This window comes from Myxocyprinus asiaticus, chromosome 39, assembly GCF_019703515.2.
Source record: "Myxocyprinus asiaticus isolate MX2 ecotype Aquarium Trade chromosome 39, UBuf_Myxa_2, whole genome shotgun sequence".
In the NCBI taxonomy this organism is placed as follows: Eukaryota; Metazoa; Chordata; class Actinopteri; order Cypriniformes; family Catostomidae; genus Myxocyprinus; species Myxocyprinus asiaticus.
Window position 1 is genome coordinate 13,891,530 of NC_059382.1, and position 20,147 is coordinate 13,911,676.

The 20,147-nt window shown below is 37.1% G+C and overlaps 1 protein-coding gene across 1 annotated transcript; it reads left to right on the forward strand.

The window, feature by feature from the left end:
• Window positions 1-5,920: 5,920 nt before the first annotated feature.
• On the forward strand, window positions 5,921-20,147 carry LOC127430000 (transmembrane protein 87A-like). The gene is made up of 21 exons (XM_051679392.1): window positions 5,921-6,252; window positions 6,740-6,812; window positions 6,946-7,034; window positions 7,136-7,255; window positions 7,531-7,581; window positions 8,933-8,998; window positions 9,229-9,297; window positions 10,366-10,474; window positions 10,679-10,740; window positions 10,932-11,115; window positions 11,509-11,608; window positions 12,434-12,527; window positions 12,702-12,773; window positions 14,738-14,846; window positions 16,056-16,114; window positions 16,215-16,318; window positions 17,672-17,745; window positions 18,460-18,521; window positions 19,124-19,176; window positions 19,420-19,450; window positions 19,954-20,147. Exons 1-21 carry the CDS (start codon window positions 6,115-6,117, stop codon window positions 19,993-19,995), a joined length of 1,761 nt encoding a protein of 586 aa, XP_051535352.1. The 5' UTR covers window positions 5,921-6,114; the 3' UTR covers window positions 19,996-20,147.

The following is a 20,147-nucleotide window of genomic DNA, read 5'->3' on the forward strand; positions in this document are numbered from 1 at the left end:
GATGTGTCAAACCCTGGGTCCTAAAACCAGTCAAGTTTCACGAATAGCACCGCTATCCTTCATTGACTTTACCTGGATATCGCAATTATCAATTTATTTATCATAATTCATGGAGGTGTAATGGTTTTGTTTTTTTGTTTTTTTATGAACTTCTATGGGCGTTCAATGTAGCCTTGCACAAATCCTCTCACAGAATTCCGATCCGCACTACAGAAGATAAAGATCTTCTAAAATGTTTACACACGATGACCAAAATACTGTATGTGGGGGGAAACTAGGCTGAGAAAAATAATTCATTGGCAGCATTTTCTAAATCACAATTTCACAAAGAAAGGATGCCCTTTTCCCCTTTCCTAAATGAAACTGTCACACGCATAAGACGATTTGAACTGTGACTTTACCTGCTTAAAGCTGCACTCTGTATTTTTTGCCTCATTAAAAAAATTTCCTCCGAAAGAAACGAATGGTAACTTTGAAACATATGTATAAAATCATGGCTGCTCACATGAAATGAAGATGCCAATCTTTTCAGCAACCTTGCAAAAGCTGTTTCAGGCACGTGCACACATAGACATCAAAGGGGGCTTGAGCACCTGCCCTTTTTCTTCCTCGAGAGAAAGTGCCCTTTTCTCTGGGGCATATATATATATATATTCATTTATTAAAAAAAATAAAAAAAAATAAAAATAAAAAGCACCCCAGAGAAAAGGGCACTTTCTCTCGAGGAAGAAAAAGGGCAGGTGCTCAAGCCCCCTTTGATGACAGCTTCCCTGTCAAACAAATACATTTATCAAATAAAAAATCACACACAGGCAGGCAGCAGCCCCTCCCAGATCCTATCCCAGTTGTGTTTTTCTTGGCTTGTGTGGAGGTGAGTGGTGATGAACAAAAGACTAAGCTACCGGTGCCTCGACTTTACAGCTAATTAGCCAAAAGCCAAAAGCCAAATATAGTTAACTTGTGTCTTGCTAACATGCATGACTGATGAGCTACTAGCTAATGTAATGTTAGCTAAAGTTGAGCTAAGGCAATATATCATGGCCATACAGGCTAATGTACTGTACTTAATGGAGACACTACAGGTGAATACAGTAAAATTTGTGTCTAATAACGTCATCACAATCGCCACATTGATATACAAATTAGGCATTAACTAATTAAAAAGCGCTAATTTGCATACATTTGACAAGGCACTGCAGGTGAATAGGATAAACAAAATAACTATAGCATATAACCACAGAACTTCCCCAGTTAATGACTTACATCAAGAGTCTTTCCCCCTGAAATGTTATGTTTAAATATGCAGATTAGCTTGTTTTGGTTCATTTAGAAGAAATCTACAGATGCAAACAGATGGAGGGTAGTAGGCTTTAAACAAACACCATCTAAATGTGTATTTTGGAAGTTTTCTTTCCATTAGAGTAAAAGAAGACATGGAAGCAAAATAGACCAAAATTTCAAAATTGACCACTACATGAAAAAAGCAGTAACTTCATAATTTTGATCGTAGGCTTCTTATCTAATAACTTTCCATTCTATTAGTTTGTTGTATGCTGATAGATCTTTACATGATACAGTGGTCCAATAACACCAAAAGAATCAAAACGATTTATTGCCTTGTGCAAAATAAACAAATTATTAGTGAAACTATGTCCCTCTCCTTGGTGCAGTCATTTATTCTAAATATATACTTGAAACTAGTAGCATAGAAAACATGCACATTGTTGGCATAGTTTCCTTTGCTGTTGCCTGCTCTTGTGATAAACCTAGTGAATACTAAAGAAGACCATGGTCTCTGTGTGAACTGATTATTTTGTAGAAATCTGTTGAGTATGAAACAATTGCGTGAGTATGAGGGAATTAAAATAAATTGGTAAGGAAGTCAGAGTTGTGTTAATATATTTAACGTTTTGTTTAAAAAAAAAATTGTTTTAATAAATAATTATGAGAAGTGCCCTTTTTTTCCACTTGAGCCCCTGTCCCCCAAAATGTCTGTGCACGTCAATGAGCTGTTTGATTCTACATGAAGACGGTATCCTTAAGGGGGCAGCTATACTGTAATTACAAGACCTGGGGCCGGTTGCACCAGCTGTACATAAATTACAACTTAGCCTAGTTGTGGCGTAAATGGGCACTAAGTCACAGTTTACACACCACTAAATATTAGAGAGTTGCACCATTAAAGGACGTAACCTTACAAATAAACTAAATATTTACGGAAGCCTCCGACCAGGAGTAACAGTTGGAATAAAAAAGCAGACATCAATGAGCTCATGTTTTGCATGACAGGCATCAATCCTTTCGACATACAGTATGATTTATTTTTTATTTGTTAAATTTTTTTACATTTTTCCCCTTTTTCTCCCAATTTGGACCACTACTTTGTGGTCACGTAGTGATTCGCCTCAACCCGGTCATGGAGGACGAATCTCAGTTGCCTCCGTGTCTGAGACTGTCAATCCGTGCATTTTATCACGTGGCTTGTTGAGCGCGCTGTCATGGAGACATAGTGCATGTGGAGGCTTCACACCATCCACCACACCCCACCGAGAATGAACCACATTATAGCGACCACGAGGAGGTTACCCCATGTGACTCTACCCTCCCTAGCTACCGGGCCAATTTGGTTGCTTAGGATACCTGGCTGGAGTCACTCAGCACGCCCTGGGATTCGAACTAGCGAGCTCCAGGGGTGGTAGCCAGCGTATTTTACCACTGAGCTACCCCGGCCCCCATACAGTATGATGTTGTATAATGTACATACAGTACATTTACGAAAGAGAGAAAAAAACGTACTTTTAAGCGGCTCGTCAGCATGAAACCGATCTAACGGTGCAGTTTTCAGGGTGCATCGCCCGGTGTCAAGTTTCAACACATTCAATATATATATAGGATATTAAAATGAATAAATATCTATTTTTCCAGCATGTTGTATTAATATTTTTTTTATCACCCCTCATTTATTTTTGATACCAGTTCCTATATATTGTTATTTACAGGGTTGTGAGAGTTAATTTTGAAATGTATTCCACTACAGATTACAGAATTCATGCTGTAAAATGTAATTTGTAATGTATTCCGTTAGATTACTCAAGGTCAGTATCGCATTCTAAATACTTTGGATTACTTCTTCAACACTGGTAGATTTTTTCATTTGTTTTGACTATAAGAATTCTGCCAGTACAGTAAGACTAAATATACATGATAAAAATACATTCACTGAAAAACCTAAATATCTTATGCAGTGTTGTTTCTAAAACAAGATCAATCAAATTGATCTTGTTTTAAGGATTTTTAGATATTTTTACTGGAAAACAATAAAAAAATTATTATCAAGAATACGATTTTTGTGCTAATATCAAAGGTCTTACTAGAAAAAAAGAAATTATGATCTAACATGAATTTTCTTGATAAAAAAATATGATCGTGCCTGGTAACGTGCATGTAAAATGGCTGGAAATAGCATATTAGCTTAATGTAAAGCTGACAATTTACACAAGGTTTATTTCTATTTCTTCTGCTCCAAACTTACTTCAAACTTACTTCTCTGTCTGCTCGTATGAATGCAACACATCATAAGAAAGTGTTTCACTGCTGTTCAAATGCACTTTGGATCGCATCATTAATATGTATAAATGTTTTCCATCTGAAAGGACTAAATATTAAATGAAACAAATGACAATAAAATGCAAAGTAATCTCTTCAGTAATCAAAATACTTTTTGAATGTAACTGTATTCTAATTACCAATGATTTAAATTGTAACTGTAGTGGAATACAGTTACTTATATTTTGTATTTTAAATACGTAATCCCGTTACATGTATTCCATTACTCCCCAAGGTTATTTCACAGGGCAAATATACTATTGATCAAATGTACTTTTCTTATGGATCATATTTAAATGGGGATATCATTAATTACAGCTGACAGTTATGAGCAAACAAGGTTTGAACATCAACTGTAACAAGATCAAACTGAAGTTCACATCTTTTTAACAGTTCTGTGTACAAATGTGAAGGCTGCTTATTGGATAAATACAAGAAAATATCATATTATGTGACTACACATTACTTTACGGAGAGCTTACGACCTACTAATTAAGTCCTGCCTCAAGAACAGGTGGTGCAACAAAATTAAGCACTGACTTATTTACAAACTAACTAGTAGTTACTAAGCCCTTAATGTGAACTTTACATCACAATTTACGTAAGACCTTACGCACAGCTGGTTCAACCCTACCCAGCTGAATACATATTGCTTAATCTCAGTATAACCACTTTGTTATATTACACTTTCACTCATGGATTAAATAAATCATGGCTGACTGTGAATAGTGAATTTCTACAGTGGCATCGGTAGCTGAAAAATAATTGGAATTATGCTGCATCCATGCCCCAAACTGAGTGCACCTTTAAACAGCCAACGAGAGCAAATTCATCACAAATATGTACATACTGTATTTTCTTATTATATTAAAAGTGTTAATTTTGTTTTAATGTGTTCAACAACACAATGGTTGGTCACTGACTTTTGCCAAAACGTTTAACAAAATATGTAATAAAACTCTTGAGTATAAATAAAGATGCTTTTGCCATTTTTAAGATAAAATGGCCCATAAAAAGCCTAAGATATCAGATTTTCAGAAGCCCCTCTGACAATTATTAGTCTATAACTATTTGAAACATAAGATATATTTACCAGTGTCGGTCCAAGCCTTTTGGCGACCCTAAGCAAAAATTTGTAAGGGGTGCCCCGTCAATATGTTCATACCTCCACTTACAATGTCTTTGAATGTGTGTGGGCCCCTGGTGGATCGGGACCCTAAGCAACTTGCTTAATTTGCCTGCTATAGGGAGGACCGGCACTGTATATATTACATTTACCATGAGCAAAATATCACTTTGAGAAAACGACCTTTAAATGATGGTAAAACAATAGGCCTACTAATGTAATAGGTTAGGGTTATACAAAATCAAGTAAGTTGTCTATTTCTGGGTGTTTATTATTTTATTTTCTGAAAGTGAAAATTTTGACATTTTAGGTTAGGGTGAGCTTTAGCTGATATTGTGAAATCCAACCAAAACCATGACTTGTTGTATATCCCCGGTAATTCCTGTAGGCTGCTTTAGTTTATAGAACAAACTGTATTGAGTAAATTCTTATGAGCTGAGAATGAGCAATTGTTTGGTTTTATGATCTGCAGTGATTATATTAAAAGTAGTTTCAAATATATTGCCAAATTAAGCTCGCAAGAGCATCTTTGCTTCTTCTGGTACTTTTATTGCTATCTTTATCTCTCACAAGCTTTGATACCAACGAATCACTACCACATGTAGTAATAAGAATCAGAATCAGCATTATTGCCAAGTATGCTTACACATACAAGGAATCTGACTTGGTGACAGGAGCTTCCAGTGTAACAGATAAGGTGTGTTCGACTTCATGCAGCGCTGTGCAGACCGATCGACGCTGGACATGAAGCAGTGCATGTAGGTAAGAAATGTTTTTTTTTTTTTTTTTAAATGCTTAATTGATTCAATGCCACAAGAACAAGAGGTATTACATATCCACATAATCAAATTAACATTAGCTGCCAGAGAGAGAGAAAAAAAAATAAAAAAAATAAATATATATATATATATATATATATATATATATATATATATATATATATATATATATATATATATATATATATATATATATTACGCATGTCATCAAAGTACCGCGAGAGCGATTCGAGAGCAGCCGGCTGGTGCAACCTCTCTCCAGAGGAGCTGCACAAGCTCTGATGACGACACAGCTTATTCACGATTGGCCAGACTCACAACGTGACAACAGTTACACGTGTTTCATGGGCTGCGTTCGCAATTGCATACTTTACATACTAGTCGTACTACTTCTGCCATGTCAACATATGGCAGAAATAAGAGTAGTATATTAATAGGCCTATGCCATTACCATGGTGTTTATTCTGACATCTCCAGTTCGGGCGAGTAACCAAGTGTGTCCCCGCCCACCAAATGACGTCAAACAGGAAAAATCGCTGCTAAGGGAAATTAAGTTGCTTCTGCTCGCGTAGAAGTTCTCACGTCCTCTATTTCCTTGTAGCAATGGCGACAGTTACGACCGAGTCATTGGTGTCAACAAGACTTAGTGGAGTATTACTAGTTGCCATTCTTAATTGCGTATTCATTCGACCGGTGATTGCGATATCTGAGCCGGGCAAATGGATCCTGAACGTGGACAGCGTAAGTGCATCATCTGTGCTTGTGCAGTATCAAGGTGAAGTCCTGACGCTCGAACCGCAGTACTGCCTTTTAGAGTGATTATGACAGTCCATTATGTTTAGAGACATAACGCCATCCAACAATGACCACAATTTAAATACTATAATTTTGAAATGGGGCTTGTTAAAATGACATTATGTGCTAGCATGTCCTAAAGGCTAAACTGCATAGGTGTCATGGTGTTTAGGCTAAGCTAGGCAATAATACTGATTATTATATTACTATACAATAAAACAAGATTTTTGTTCTTGTCCTGGTATAGCTGACTACATAATGCTAAACAGGTAGTAATAATCAGTGTAATAGTGCCGTTGTACCCTAATGCACGACAGTTTTAAAAATGCATTTAATCAATTATATCTACAAAAAAAAAATAAAATAAAAAATCCACTTTTGGCAACCTATAAGTTCAATAAATGGTAAGGATTCTCCTTTTTGTCTCTGTCAGGAAATTATAAAGAAGCAAAACTACTTCTATTTTCCAAAGACAATGTTCAATGACAGTCTCATTGAACTGAAGTGTGAGTATATGCTTGAAGTGATCTGTTTATTTGTCTTTACAAATACATTTTCTTTGAACTCTCTAATGCACAAGCAGCTGTGTCATGTTTTGGCTGCATTCTGCCTTGTGTTAAACTAATGCGTATGTTGTAGGGCTCACTGAAAAGTGCCAGTCTGTAGAACTCAGTATATCATGGTATTTGCGAAGTTCCCCTTGCCACGATGAAGTGTTTGGTCTTGATGTGAGTTTGCTGTTTATCAAATTATTTCAGTATCAAGCTTTGCTACTTTTGACCAGATTTACAGCATGTTAACATGCATTATTTTCTGTTTCTTTGAAAAGACTGAAATGGTAAACGAGTATTTTGGCAATGATCAAGTGCAACGTGAAGGAGGCAATGGATTCTACATAATCCACAATTACCCTCCCATAAAGTGCACCCAACATATGGCTGAAAATGTGGTATGTGGAATCTTTTCTTGTTCATATTACATCACGTTATAGGCATAATTATATTGATGCTGAATGATGTACATTTTAAGATATTTTGTCTTTGTGTTGCTGCATCTTGATTAATGAAATCTAAATCTTAACGTTTATTGAGTTTGGTTTTGGATTGTTATTTGTTTAGTGAAGTCAGGTTGATATACTCTTAGCCTATTTGATTCCCAGTGTTTAGCATGAATGCTAAAAGGATCTGTCATTAAATGGTTGATCTCTTTTTCTTGATGTCACAGTTTGCAGTAAAAGAGCTTAATAAGCCAACAAAACTGAAAACACTATCTCAGGTGAGTTAAACTGCTCCTGTAAAAACCAGGGTTTTTGTATGCATAGAATAAACGAGTTATTATTGATCATCAGTGCAATTGAGCATTTACTCACCCTCATGCCATTCCAGATGTATATGACTTTCTTTCTTCTGCAGAACAAAAACAAGATTTTTAGAAGAATATTTCAGCTCTGTTGGTCCATTCAATGCAAGTGAATGGTGACAAAAAAACTTTGAAGCTCCAAAAAGCACATAAAGGCAGCATAAAAGTAATTAATAAGACTCCAGTGGTTTAATCCATGTCTCCTGAAGAAATCCAATCAGTTTTGGGTGAGAGCAGATCAAAAGGTAACTCTTAAATCTTATACTATATAAGATTTAATCTTTAAAGATTTAAATGATTTAAGATTTTAAGTCTTATACTACCGTAAACCTTGACATCAGCAGTCTCTTTGGCAATCATGATTTCAAGCTTGATTACACTTCCTTGCGCCATCTAGCTCTCTGTGCATGCGGCAAACATTAGGAGTGTAATCGAGCTTGAAATCATGATTGCGCCTAGAGACTGCAATGGCAAAATGTACAGTGAAAAATAAGTTACATTTTTGTCTGTTCTCACCCAAAACCTATTGAGTTGCTTCAGAAGACATGGATTAAACCACTGGAGTTGTAGGGATTACTTTTATAATGCCTTTATGTGCTTTTTGAAGCTTCAAAGTTTTTGTCACCATTCACATGCATTGAATAGACCTACAGAGCTGATATTCTTCTAAAAATATTTGTGTTCTTCAGAAGAAAGAAAGTGATACACATCTGGGATGGCATGAAGTTGAGTAAATGATAAGAGAACTTAAAGTTTTGGGTGAACAATTCCTTTAAATTGTATTTACTTTATTAGCCTTAATAACTGATGCAAATTTTGACAGTAACTCTGTCTCACTATTTGACAGACTTTGGCAATTGACCAGTTTGTAGTACTTTTCTAAATAGCCAGTACTGGAAAAACCAGCAGATGTCGTTGTTAATATGACTGTCTGGTCTAACCAGTTGTGACATTGAGGTTCTTGTGAGTGTGTGCCTAGTTTTATGTTGCAAATTTCCCTGCCATAATCTTGGACAAACACATCGCTAGCTAGTTAGTGTCTGCCATTACCACTTGTGTCAGTTGCTTGGAAACAACAGGGTGAAAGGCATACAACTTTCAATATTTTCTCAAAAGGTGAGGGGGGAGAAGCTCTCTCTTTCATTCTGAAAGCACATAATAGGATATGATGACAAAATGGTGAAAAATAATTTGGATCAAATAGGTGGCTGCTGTAAACATTTTCAGTGCAGGAAAAACTGAAGCTCAGAGTTGTCTCTTTTTACAGCCAACCACATCTACTCAAGACAGGCAGAGGAGAGACACCGATAAGACGGAAGAACAAAATAAAAATGTGGGTTAACAAATAATATATATTTATAATATATATACAATATATATTATTATAAATATTAAACACACACTGAAAAAAAACTGCATTGATACCTGAAGAAAACCCATTCATGCTTTGAGACTTGGTTATTAGATGAATGTGATGTAACATGACTTGTATAACGTTCCTGGTCAACAACAGGATGTTTTAAGACTGAAATACAGGTAAACAAATGTTCCCAATGTTTGCAGGATCAGGCTGCAGCAAAAACTGAATTTAGTGCTACAACAAGCAAAGACTCTTCATCAGTGGATACCCTGGTGAGTATTACAGCACAGAAACATGATTCATAAGCTATATACATACATATTGTAACTGTGTGTGTATATATATATATAAATATACTGTGTACACTGAGCAGCCACAACATTAAAACCACCTGCCTAATATTGTGCCACCAAAACAGCATTTTGAGATGATATTCTTCTCACCACAATTGTACAGAGCGGTTATCTGAGTTACCTTAGACTTTGTCAGTTCGAACCAGTCTGGCCATTCTCTGTTGACCTCTCTCATCAGCAAGGCATTTCTATCCGCAGAACCGCCACTCACTGGATGTTTTTTGTTTTTGGCACCATTCTGAGTAAATTCTAGAGACTGTTGTGCGTGAAAATCCCAGGAGATCAGCCGTTACAGAAATACTCAAACCAGCCCATCTGGCACCAACAATCATGCCACAGTCCAAATCACTTAAATAATTTTTTTTCCCAGATTCTGATGGTTGATGTGAACATTAACTGAAGCTCCTGACCCGTATCTGCATGATTGTATGCACTGCACTGCTGCCACCAAATTGGCTGATTAGATAATTGCATGGATGATTGTTGGTGCCAGATTGGCTGGTTTGAGTGTTTCTGTAACTGCTGATCTCCTGGGATTTTCACACACAACAGTCTCTAGAATTTACTCCGAATGGTGCCAAAAACAAAAAACATCCAGTGAGCGGCAGTTCTGCGGATGGAAATGCCTTGTTGATGAGAGTGGTCAACAGAGAATGGCCAGACTGGTTTGAACTGACAAAGTCTACGGTAACTCAGATAACCGCTCTGTACAATTGTGGTGCGAAGAATAGCATCTTAGAATGCTGTTCTGAGATGTGGGTTGGTGTTGTTTTGGCGGCACGAGGGGGACCTACACAATATTAGGCAGGTGGTTTTAATTGGTGTAATATATATATATATATATATATATATATATATATATATATATATATATATATATATATACATACTGTGTTACAGCACAGAATCATGATTCATAAGCTATATATATATATATATATATATATTGCACTTTCTTTACAGTACTTTTTTTTTTTGTTTTGGCAGAGCTCTAAAACAGACAACACAGTGGCACAAACCTGGGAAGACAGCCCTTACATGTTCATAATCAAAATTGAGGAGCCTCAACCTGCAACAACACATTGGAACATACAGTGTAAGATTAAGGTTTGACTTACCTGAAGGATGAAGTGAGGTTGAATGAAGTAATCAACTAGCTGTGGAGCTCATAGAGCCAGATATTGATTATCAGTCTTAAGTCCTGTGTGTATTAGGCCTATTACTTATTCCAGCCAAGAATCACTTACTTTTTCTGTATGTAACATTAATATGAGGCTCTTTTCAATTTCTCGAACCACAGTGGAGGTCAGAATGAGGGGCCCCCATGACTATATTTCGGCATCTGAATGGCCTTTGATGATTGTGAGTATACATTGTTTTGGTTATGTCTGGTTATGCTCCGTTGCATAAATTCTTGTAGATTTTCAATTTAAAGCAAGCACTGCACAATGTTTCGTGCCGAATTTGGTATAACTTTTTTCTTTTGCAATAGCTTCCACCTCATTGTGTATTTCAAAGGCTCCATTTTCATTGTGGCTTTCAATTGTTTTCAGTTCTACATGGTGATGTGCATCATCTATGTGATTCTGGGTGTGCTGTGGTTGGCTCTTTCGGCTTGTTACTGGAGAGATCTGCTGCGGATTCAGTTCTGGATTGGAGGAGTGATCTTCCTGGGCATGCTTGAGAAGGCGGTCTACTATGCAGAGTTCCAGAGTATCCGCTATGATGGCCACTCAGGTAACATGAGAAGTCTTCCAAATGAAATGGAGATAAGTCATTGTTTAATGTTAGATCTGGTTCAGTATGTTTATTCATTCCTTTTGCTAGAAAATATAAAAGGATCTAAGCAAACACATAACTTGGAAGGGGGAGAGAATGCGGAGCAATATGAGAGACACAAATCTAGCACAACTGTGTAGGAAATCGGTTGCCTGGAACAATGGTCATTTATACAGTTTTGCACTCATTATACAAAATGTAATAAGCCATGTAATAATGCTAAATATCCTGAGTTGTGTGGAGGCTTATGTTTACTGTGAGAAAATTATGTTTAATCGAGCTTTAAAGCCAAGGTAAGTTTGATAATTTGAATGTAGTTTTTATGACAAGTTTTTATATATGTGTGTGTAGTTCAAGGTGCAGTGGTTTTTGCTGAGGTGCTTTCGGCTGTGAAAAGAACCCTGGCTCGAGTGCTTGTCATCATTGCTAGCCTTGGATATGGCATAGTCAAGTAAGTTGTTGTTTAAGCAGTGATGCCTGTAGCCTCACACATGAATAAAATGGATAATAATATGATTGCTCATGCCACTTTGGCTCAAAACGAGACTATTAAACTCTGTGACATTTCTTGCTCTTATTTCGCAAGAGGCCTTTATTCAATTGAAATAACATGTTCTTGAAATCTCAAAATTTCCTCTGATGGGAGAAGACATGGGGAGGACTAAAATTATTGCTGTGATTCCATGCTACACAAAGCAACCTTTCACCTTTTAAAAATGCTCAACTCAAGCCTTTACCATTTTGGTAACACAACGAATGCCCTAATGCTCTGCAAATAAGGATGTTCAGAACACCCTGACACTTTGTCCTAACCAGGTGTGACGTGATAAAGCAACAAGTGATTTATAGTCACATCCTTGTAAATCTTGTGTTTTTGTCCTAACCATCTGTGACTGCAACAAGCAACAGGACATTTTGGCAGTCTTTTGCTTTCTATTTTTGCGGCGTCACGCTGGAAAGCCCCACCCACACTGAAATCTCATTGATCAAAGATCCTGCTCCATATATCTGTATATTAAAAATCAAATGTTTTCTAATTGGCTGTGATTGTATCATATTGTGTAGCAATTTCATGAGCAGTGTGGACAGACAAATTGCTTGTCGCTGGAGATGTGTTGTGTTGTGCCTGGTTAGGACACATCGGTGTTAGGCTCTTGTGAGGGTAATGCATTTAAAACCAACTTTAAAGATGTGGAGCATTTCACCATAAGAAATGTGTTCTTTATCCTTGAGTGGTATTTATACATTTGCATTTGTAATTACCTTTACGCTGCAGGCCAAGACTAGGAGCATTGCTGCACAGAGTGGTGGGGGTGGGACTGCTCTACCTTGTCTTCTCCATCATAGAGGGTGTCTTGAGAGTCAATACGGTAAGGAGAGTCACACCACTGTAACGGAGCACATGATCTGTACTACAAAATAATCAAAGGAAACGGCTACAAAAATCTCTAAAGTCTCTACTTTTGTGACAAATATCCTAATTTAAAGTAATAGTGATGTTGCTGCACCCATGCCTTGTGAAGTTTAATGTTTCTCTCTCGCAGGAGCACGGTGGTTCAAGCAGACTGCTTTGTGACATTGTTATGGCCCTCATTGATTCTTGTATTGTGTGGTGGATATCCTTTCACAAGTCAACTATCTACTGTATTAAGGCCATGTTATAATGGAGTTCTTTTGTTCTGATTCAACATTGGTGTACATTAGGAAAGATTATTGGAAATTAATTGTAAAAGCAACAGAGTAGAATGTATGTTTTGTATTGCAGGAACTTCAGGAAGCCATATAAGGGAAAACCACAATGTAAAGGCTCACTGAAATTCTTATGAAATTGCTTGACAAGGAGATTTTTCTTTCCTGTGTTGGTGTATTTTCTATTGAATAGGAAGTTCGCTACTTCCTATTGCTTGTTAGTTACAGGTGGTATTTGGAGGAGGGGCATTCTCATTCTAGAGAGCATTTGATTGGATGAAATGAGTAAGTGCAAGATGATTCATCAGTATTTTTGGGCTGTTTTCCTGGAAGAAGACTTTAAATATTAAAGGGTTATTTCACCCAAAAATGTTCATCCAATCTCATCATTTACTCACCCTCATGCCATCCCATATTTGAATGACTTTCTTCTGCAGAACACAAATGTAGATTTTAAGAAGGCTATCTCAGCTTTGTAGGTCCATACAATGCAAGTGAATGGGTGCCACAATTTTGAAGCTGTAAAATCCACATAAGGGCAACATAAAAAGAACTCCAGATGACTCTGACTCATATCTTCAGAAGCTATATGAATATATAAATTCTCCTCTCTGCTCAATCAATCTCCACTTTAACTTTCACATTCTCAGTTGTAATTTCACAGTTTTTGGTGATTCACATTCATAATGTATATCGCCCCCTACTGGGCAGGGAGAAGAATTTATGACTTTAATATTGATCTGTTTCTCACCCACACCTATCATATTGTGTCTGAAAACATGGATTTAACCATGTGGAGTCATATAGATTACTTTTATGCTATATTTATGTGGATTTTGGAGCTTTACAAATTTGGCACCCATTCACTTGCATTGTGTGGACCTACAGAGCTGAAATTTTCTTATAACATTTTTAATTTGTGTTCTGCAGAAGAAAGAAAATCATATACATCTGGGATGCCAGGGGTGTGCGTAAATCATGAGAGAATTTTCATTTTGGGTAAAGTATACCTTTAAGTGCGTATATCTGATAAAAGTTAGTTTTGTTGAAATTTAGAAGTGCTCTAGCATATTAGAGACCCTCAAAGCTAATAGACATGGACTAAATGTCACAAAACCACCAATCTTCTTTATTTTATGGGTTCTCATTTTCTTTGGCATTTGTTATGGTGGTGGTGTAAATTTGTGATAATGCTTTGTGGTATGTCTTCCTTCTCCACTTTCAGTCTTGTCTCTAAGCTCACCTTGCGAGTAGCATGATGTGTACGTACCTTTGTTGGGCTGAATGTTGGTTTTGGTTTGCAGTGTATGAGCCTTTTAGGACCCTCTGATCATGGTGGTACTGTGTGTGTGTGTGTGTGATGGTGCTGCTTTTCTCTTTCTTTCCCTGTCTCTTCCCCCTATATTGTTCTGCCAGGCTGAAGATGACCTGGTGTTGCTGGCTGCCATACCCTTGGCTGTTCTCGACTCTACCCTCTGCTGGTGGATATCCTCTGTTTCTGCAATGCTCTGTGTCTGTGTTCCTCTGTTTCTCCCCTTTCTCTCTTACTGGTTGTGTAGCAGTTGCCCTGACTGTGTCGGATGTAGATCGCCCCTCCTTTTGTCCTCATTTTCCCTGTAATTCCCTTTGATTTTCTCTCTTCATAAAGATTGAGATCAGAGATACACAAGGGACAAACTCGTTCACATTATTGTCAGGGGTCAGGAAGACTTTCTTTTGTGGCTCTTGCTACACTCAGCAGCCTATCTGCACCTTATCCAGAGCTCAATTCAGACTCCGTGTTCAGTTCTCCATATATTATTTTTTGCTGCATGCATAGTAAGATGTTTGTCTGCTTTAGATTGAGTTAGAAAGATTCTGTGATCTGATGTATTCCTTGACACCCAGTCACATCTTCATTAGCCTGGCCCAGACAATGAAGCTCCTTCGGCTGAGGAGAAACGTGGTCAAGCTCTCCCTTTACCGACACTTCACCAACACGCTCATATTCGCCGTCATCGGTGAGCACAAGCTGCATGCTACTACAAAGTTGTGCATAATGTGTTTTGAAATGTCTTAGGAATGATTGCATTGCTTGAAAATCATTTGTTAATACATCTTTTCTTATTCTTTTCTGCGATTATTAAGCCCCATTTGTTTTACAACCTCAATTCTGATTTCTATAAACTATACAAAATAAATTTAAGATTCATGTTTTAAAGGAGTAGTTCACCCCAAAAATTAAAATTCTCTTATCATTTATTTTCACTAATGTCATCCCAAATGTGCTTGACTTTTCTGAGATTTTAAGAACAATATCTCAGCTCTGTAGGTTCATACAATGCAAATGAATGTTGACCAAAATTTTGAAGCTTCAAAAAGCACATAAGGCATCTTAAAACTAATCCATAAGACTCCAGTGGTTTAATCCATGGCTTCAGAAGTGATCCAGTCGGTTTTGGGTGAGAACATCCCAAAATATAACTTTTTTCACTATAAATCTTGACATCAGCAGTCTCCTTGCCGATCTTGATTTCAAGCTTGATTATACTTCCTATCACCATCTAGCGCTCTGAGCATGCGTCAGGAACTAGGAAGTGTAATCAAGCTTGTAATCATGATCGTGCCTAGAGACTGCTATGGCAAGGGTGTACAGTGAAAAAGGAGTTACATTTTGGTCTGTTCTTACCCAAAACTGCTTGGATCGCTTCAGAAGACATGGATTAAACCACTGGAGTATGGACTATTTTATGTTGCATTTATGTGCTTTTTGAAGCTTTAAAGTTTTGGTCACCATACATTTGGATTGTATGGACCTACAGAGCTGAGATATTTAAAAAATCTTTGTGTTCTGCAGAAGAAAGAAAGTCATAAACATATGGGATGGCATAAGGGGGAGTAAATGATAAGAGCATTTAAATTGTTGGATGAGCTATTCCTTTAATATCTCCCTTTGAGTCTGATTGGTCTGTATCTGGGTTACATGGATTATTATTGGAAAGTGAACCTTAATTGGGGAGTCTCCATCTCGCTCTCTATCTCACTACTTCTTTCCATTCTTTTTATCTTTTTAGTTTTACAACTTATCGTATTTTTACCAAAAGCTTTAGTACTATTCTTTTGCTGCCTTGCAAGTACAGGTATTTCCTTTAGGAAATGCAAATCAAGTCATAAAGAAATTTCATGTTTTTACCAGTGATTCTAATGATGAAATTCTGATTCTCATTCAGCTTCTGTTATATTCATTATTTGGACAACAAAGACCTTCAAGTTATCAAAGTGCCAATCTGTAAGCATTCTTTAATAATATTTGATAAGTATTTATTCGGCATGACCATTTTACCTTTTTATTTAAATCCATATAACTTATAGGACATGTATACTTTTAGGACTGGAGGGAGCTGTGGATAGATGATGCATTCTGGCGCTTTCTTTTCTCGACTATCTTGCTCGTCATCATGTTCTTGTGGAGGCCATCAGCCAACAACCAGAGGTTAAAGCACTTCCCCTCCGTACATGTGTCAAAACCTAAAGGGCTGTTCAGACAAAAAAAGCTAGACGCAGTGCAACAAAAAGAACAGAACCACTTATTTATAATATAGAACTGGATTGCTGATGACGTCATATCACTGCGCTGCCATATTGCTATGCCCAAACATTCCAATGTGCCTATTGACTTAATAGGAAATCTTCTGTTTTCAGTGAGCATACATTAGTCATTCAATCACCGATTTTAGATCTGAAATATGCCTGCACTTCCCTACAGTGCAAACGTCCCACACATGTAACTATTTATTTATTTAAATCTGGAATTTGTCCTGTTTCTTGAAAGCCCTAGCGAGTTATGTGTATCTATGCCAAAAAGTATACTTCAAACTAACTTAATCGGCAAACAGATCAACTGAATGTAAACAAGTTCACCGAACCTGAGGTAAGATGATTTTTTTGGGAACATTTTGAGACATATTTTTTGCAAACAAGTTTTTGTTCAGTTACTTGTTTTATGTTTTTATCAGAAAGAGCCTTTTTCTCGTGTCACTTCGCTGAGAGCGTTGCGCACTCAAATCCCGGGCATTTTAGGTGATTTAAAAATCCCAATTTGACTATTTTAAGGACCACCGGGGAAGGACGTGTTGTCACCCCAAAACAAGCAGATATTACAGCTTTTCCTACTTGAATTAAAACTTGTGGACAGTTTTGCTGCTTCCCTTGATGGTCGTTGTGCTGCACTGATAAGCTCCACACCTTGGGCAGGTGAATGCTCTGACATAGCGATCCGCGAATATCCTTTCCCTCATAACGAATATTATCCAATACGAGCAAATTAAACATGAAACATGATTGTCACTAGAGGGCGAAATGCCACCGTCGTATCCGGAGGTCGGAGACAGTGAAACGGGGGCGTTTTCACCTGTCAGTCATTGATGCTCTTTGAGAGTTTGGGCAAACCAAGATGGCCGCTCAAACACTTCCGGTGGCTTCACCTCCTGCTGGTAGTTTACAGTTGCGTCAGCAATCCAGTTCTATTTATATATCAGTGAACAGAACGTAAGTGTCTTGGGGTGCTTTTTGTCTTACAAAATGTTAAGTTTTAACAGCAAGACAAGTGATATCTTGTCAAAAATAGAATGACATCTTTTTTTTACCGGCAATACATCTTGTTTGTGATCAGATTTCCAAAAGCTATGACCAGTTAGGCAGCCCACCAATAACTTTAGGGCGACCGACAGCAACTCGGCAACCTCCAGCGAAAAAATCGCTGTGTGTGTGAACGGGCTGTGATGTTACAATTAAATGTTTTATGTACTGAGAGGAGCCTTAATCTCTGTACTTTTGAACTCCTCAGATATGCCTTCAGTCCACTGGTGGATGAGGTTAGTGAAGAAGAGGAGGGGGAGCAGCTAATGAATGAAGCCTTCGGTAAGAGTCTTGATTAACAAGTGAGCATAGCAGGTGTGAGATTTCAATAGTGCACTGATTTTAAAGATGACATTCTGCGCATAGGACCATTGCAAGCTGTCATTCTTTCTGCACTCAGTTATTTATTGAAATAGTAATTCAGAAATTATGCAACATGTTATGATACATAATATATTAATGTTTCAAGGACGTGCTGGTTACATAGCGTCACATAAAAGGAAATAGACCGGGTTCAATACAAGTTATGCTCAATCGTCAGCATTTGTGGCATAATGTTGATTACCACAAACCTTTATTTAGACTCGTCCCTCCTTTTAAAAAATAAATAAATAAAAAATAAGCAGAAACAGTTACAATGAGACACTTACAGTGGAAGTGAATGGGGCCAATCCCTCCCTTTGAACCCTTCAAAAATTGGCCCAGTTCATTTCTATCATAAGTGCCTCACTGTAACCTTGATTTTTGCTTTTGTTTTTAAGAAAAGGAGGAACGAGTCAAAATACATTTTTGTGGTAATCAGTATTATACCATAAATGTTGTTGATTGAGCTTAACTTGTATTGAACCTGGAATATTCCTTTAAGCATTGGAGGCTGCACAATTGATTGCTGCCTCCAGCAATTGAAGTCTTTAGATCTGATAGTCTGCCTTTGTTTCCTGTGCTTTTGTTTGACTGAGTTTAACCGGTTTTAACTAGTTGTTCTTGAATCCACAGAGGGTGTGAAAATGAGAGGAATGAAACCAGAGACCAATGGAAATGTAAAGGCCAGCAAAGTGGTAATGCATACCAATACTTGACCTAAGAAAATGTATCTGTTTATTAAAGGAATAGTTCATGAAAAACAAAAAGATTATTCTGTCATTATTTACTAACAATGTCGTTCCAAGCATGTATGACTTTCTGTATTCAGTGGAGCACAAAAGGAGATGTTCGGGACTGACAGCCTCATTCACCTTTCACTTTCATTTTAAGGAAAAACGATGCAAAGAAAGTCTATGATGATTAAAGCTGTCATTGTGTCATTCTCCTTTTGTGTTCCATGGAGGAAAGAAAGTCATTTGGGTTTGGAACAACATGAGGGAAAGTAAATTATGACAATTTTTTTTTTGTTGTTTTTTTTTTGTGCACTATCACTTTAAGAGTAATGACTTAAGTATTATTGTTGTCAAGGTCAGATTGCCCTACATGCTTCAGAGATGAAGACTCTTATATTTTCATAGAAAAAAACACTGTGTTTGTCACACTGAAAAACAACCTTTCATATTGTGTATTACCTGTGTGCCAGAGATATACTGTATAGTGTATTCAGATATACAGCAGATTCATAGAAGCCTCCAGCTCATTGTAAAATATGTTTGTGCTTTTTTTTTCCATCCAGGATGAAGATCTCAAATGGGTTGAGGAGAACATTCCCTCTTCAATGGCTGATGTGTAAGTCCAGGGATCATATTCTAGCCACATGTGCAGACATTATGCCATGGTAACTGTATATTTAGAATGAAAAATAGATGGGCATTCTTTTCAAAAAGTAAAATCACTGTTCACTGTGCCATTTGATCATTTGTAAACCCATCATCTGTTTGCCTGAAAAGCTTCTAGCAATCACTGCTTTGTCATTGACGTAAATGTTCTTGCGTTTTTGTTAATGGCCCCCCTTTTTTTTCTTTTTTACAGTGCGCTGCCACCTCTGCTAGACTCAGATGAGGTAAGGCCAATACTCTGAAATGCCAGCAGTGGCCGCTCTTTGAGCTTGTAAAGTAGAGCAGAGAGCGATCAGACTGTCATGTCACAGTGTTTACCTTCGCTCCCTCTCTGTCGGTTGTTTTCTTTCTGCTTGGAACAAAAGGAGCACTGTAGCTTTGGAGGTTTTCTGTCTAATAGGAGCTCACTTAAGCTTGCACTGAACATGTTCATTTCATACCGCAGCCAATATGGACAAACCTCTTAAAAAAGGAGATCTGAGATTACACACTACAATACACGCAGGCTTTTTATAGGTGTTTATATAACCGTGTTGAATATTTAGGACATTTCAGTGTATTCCACAGCCCATTTTTAAAGATATACAGTGTATATATATAATATATATATATATATATATTTTTTTTAAACAATTGCTAAAATTGTGCATATTTGCGCTATTAAAAAATAAATGGATTCAAATTTCTCTCGTAATTTTGGTATTAATATTTTTTTTCTCCCCCACAGGAGATCATGACGACAAAATTTGAGATGTCCAAAATGGAGTAGGTCTTTAAAGAAGATGTATGTATTGTAAATAATATGTATGTGTAATACAATGCACAATTGCTTTATCCCAAATGATAAGAGCTTTTCTTAAGTGACATCTGTAAATATGTGGGACGATGAGTGTAATGCACTAAAGGACATTTGTTTTTATA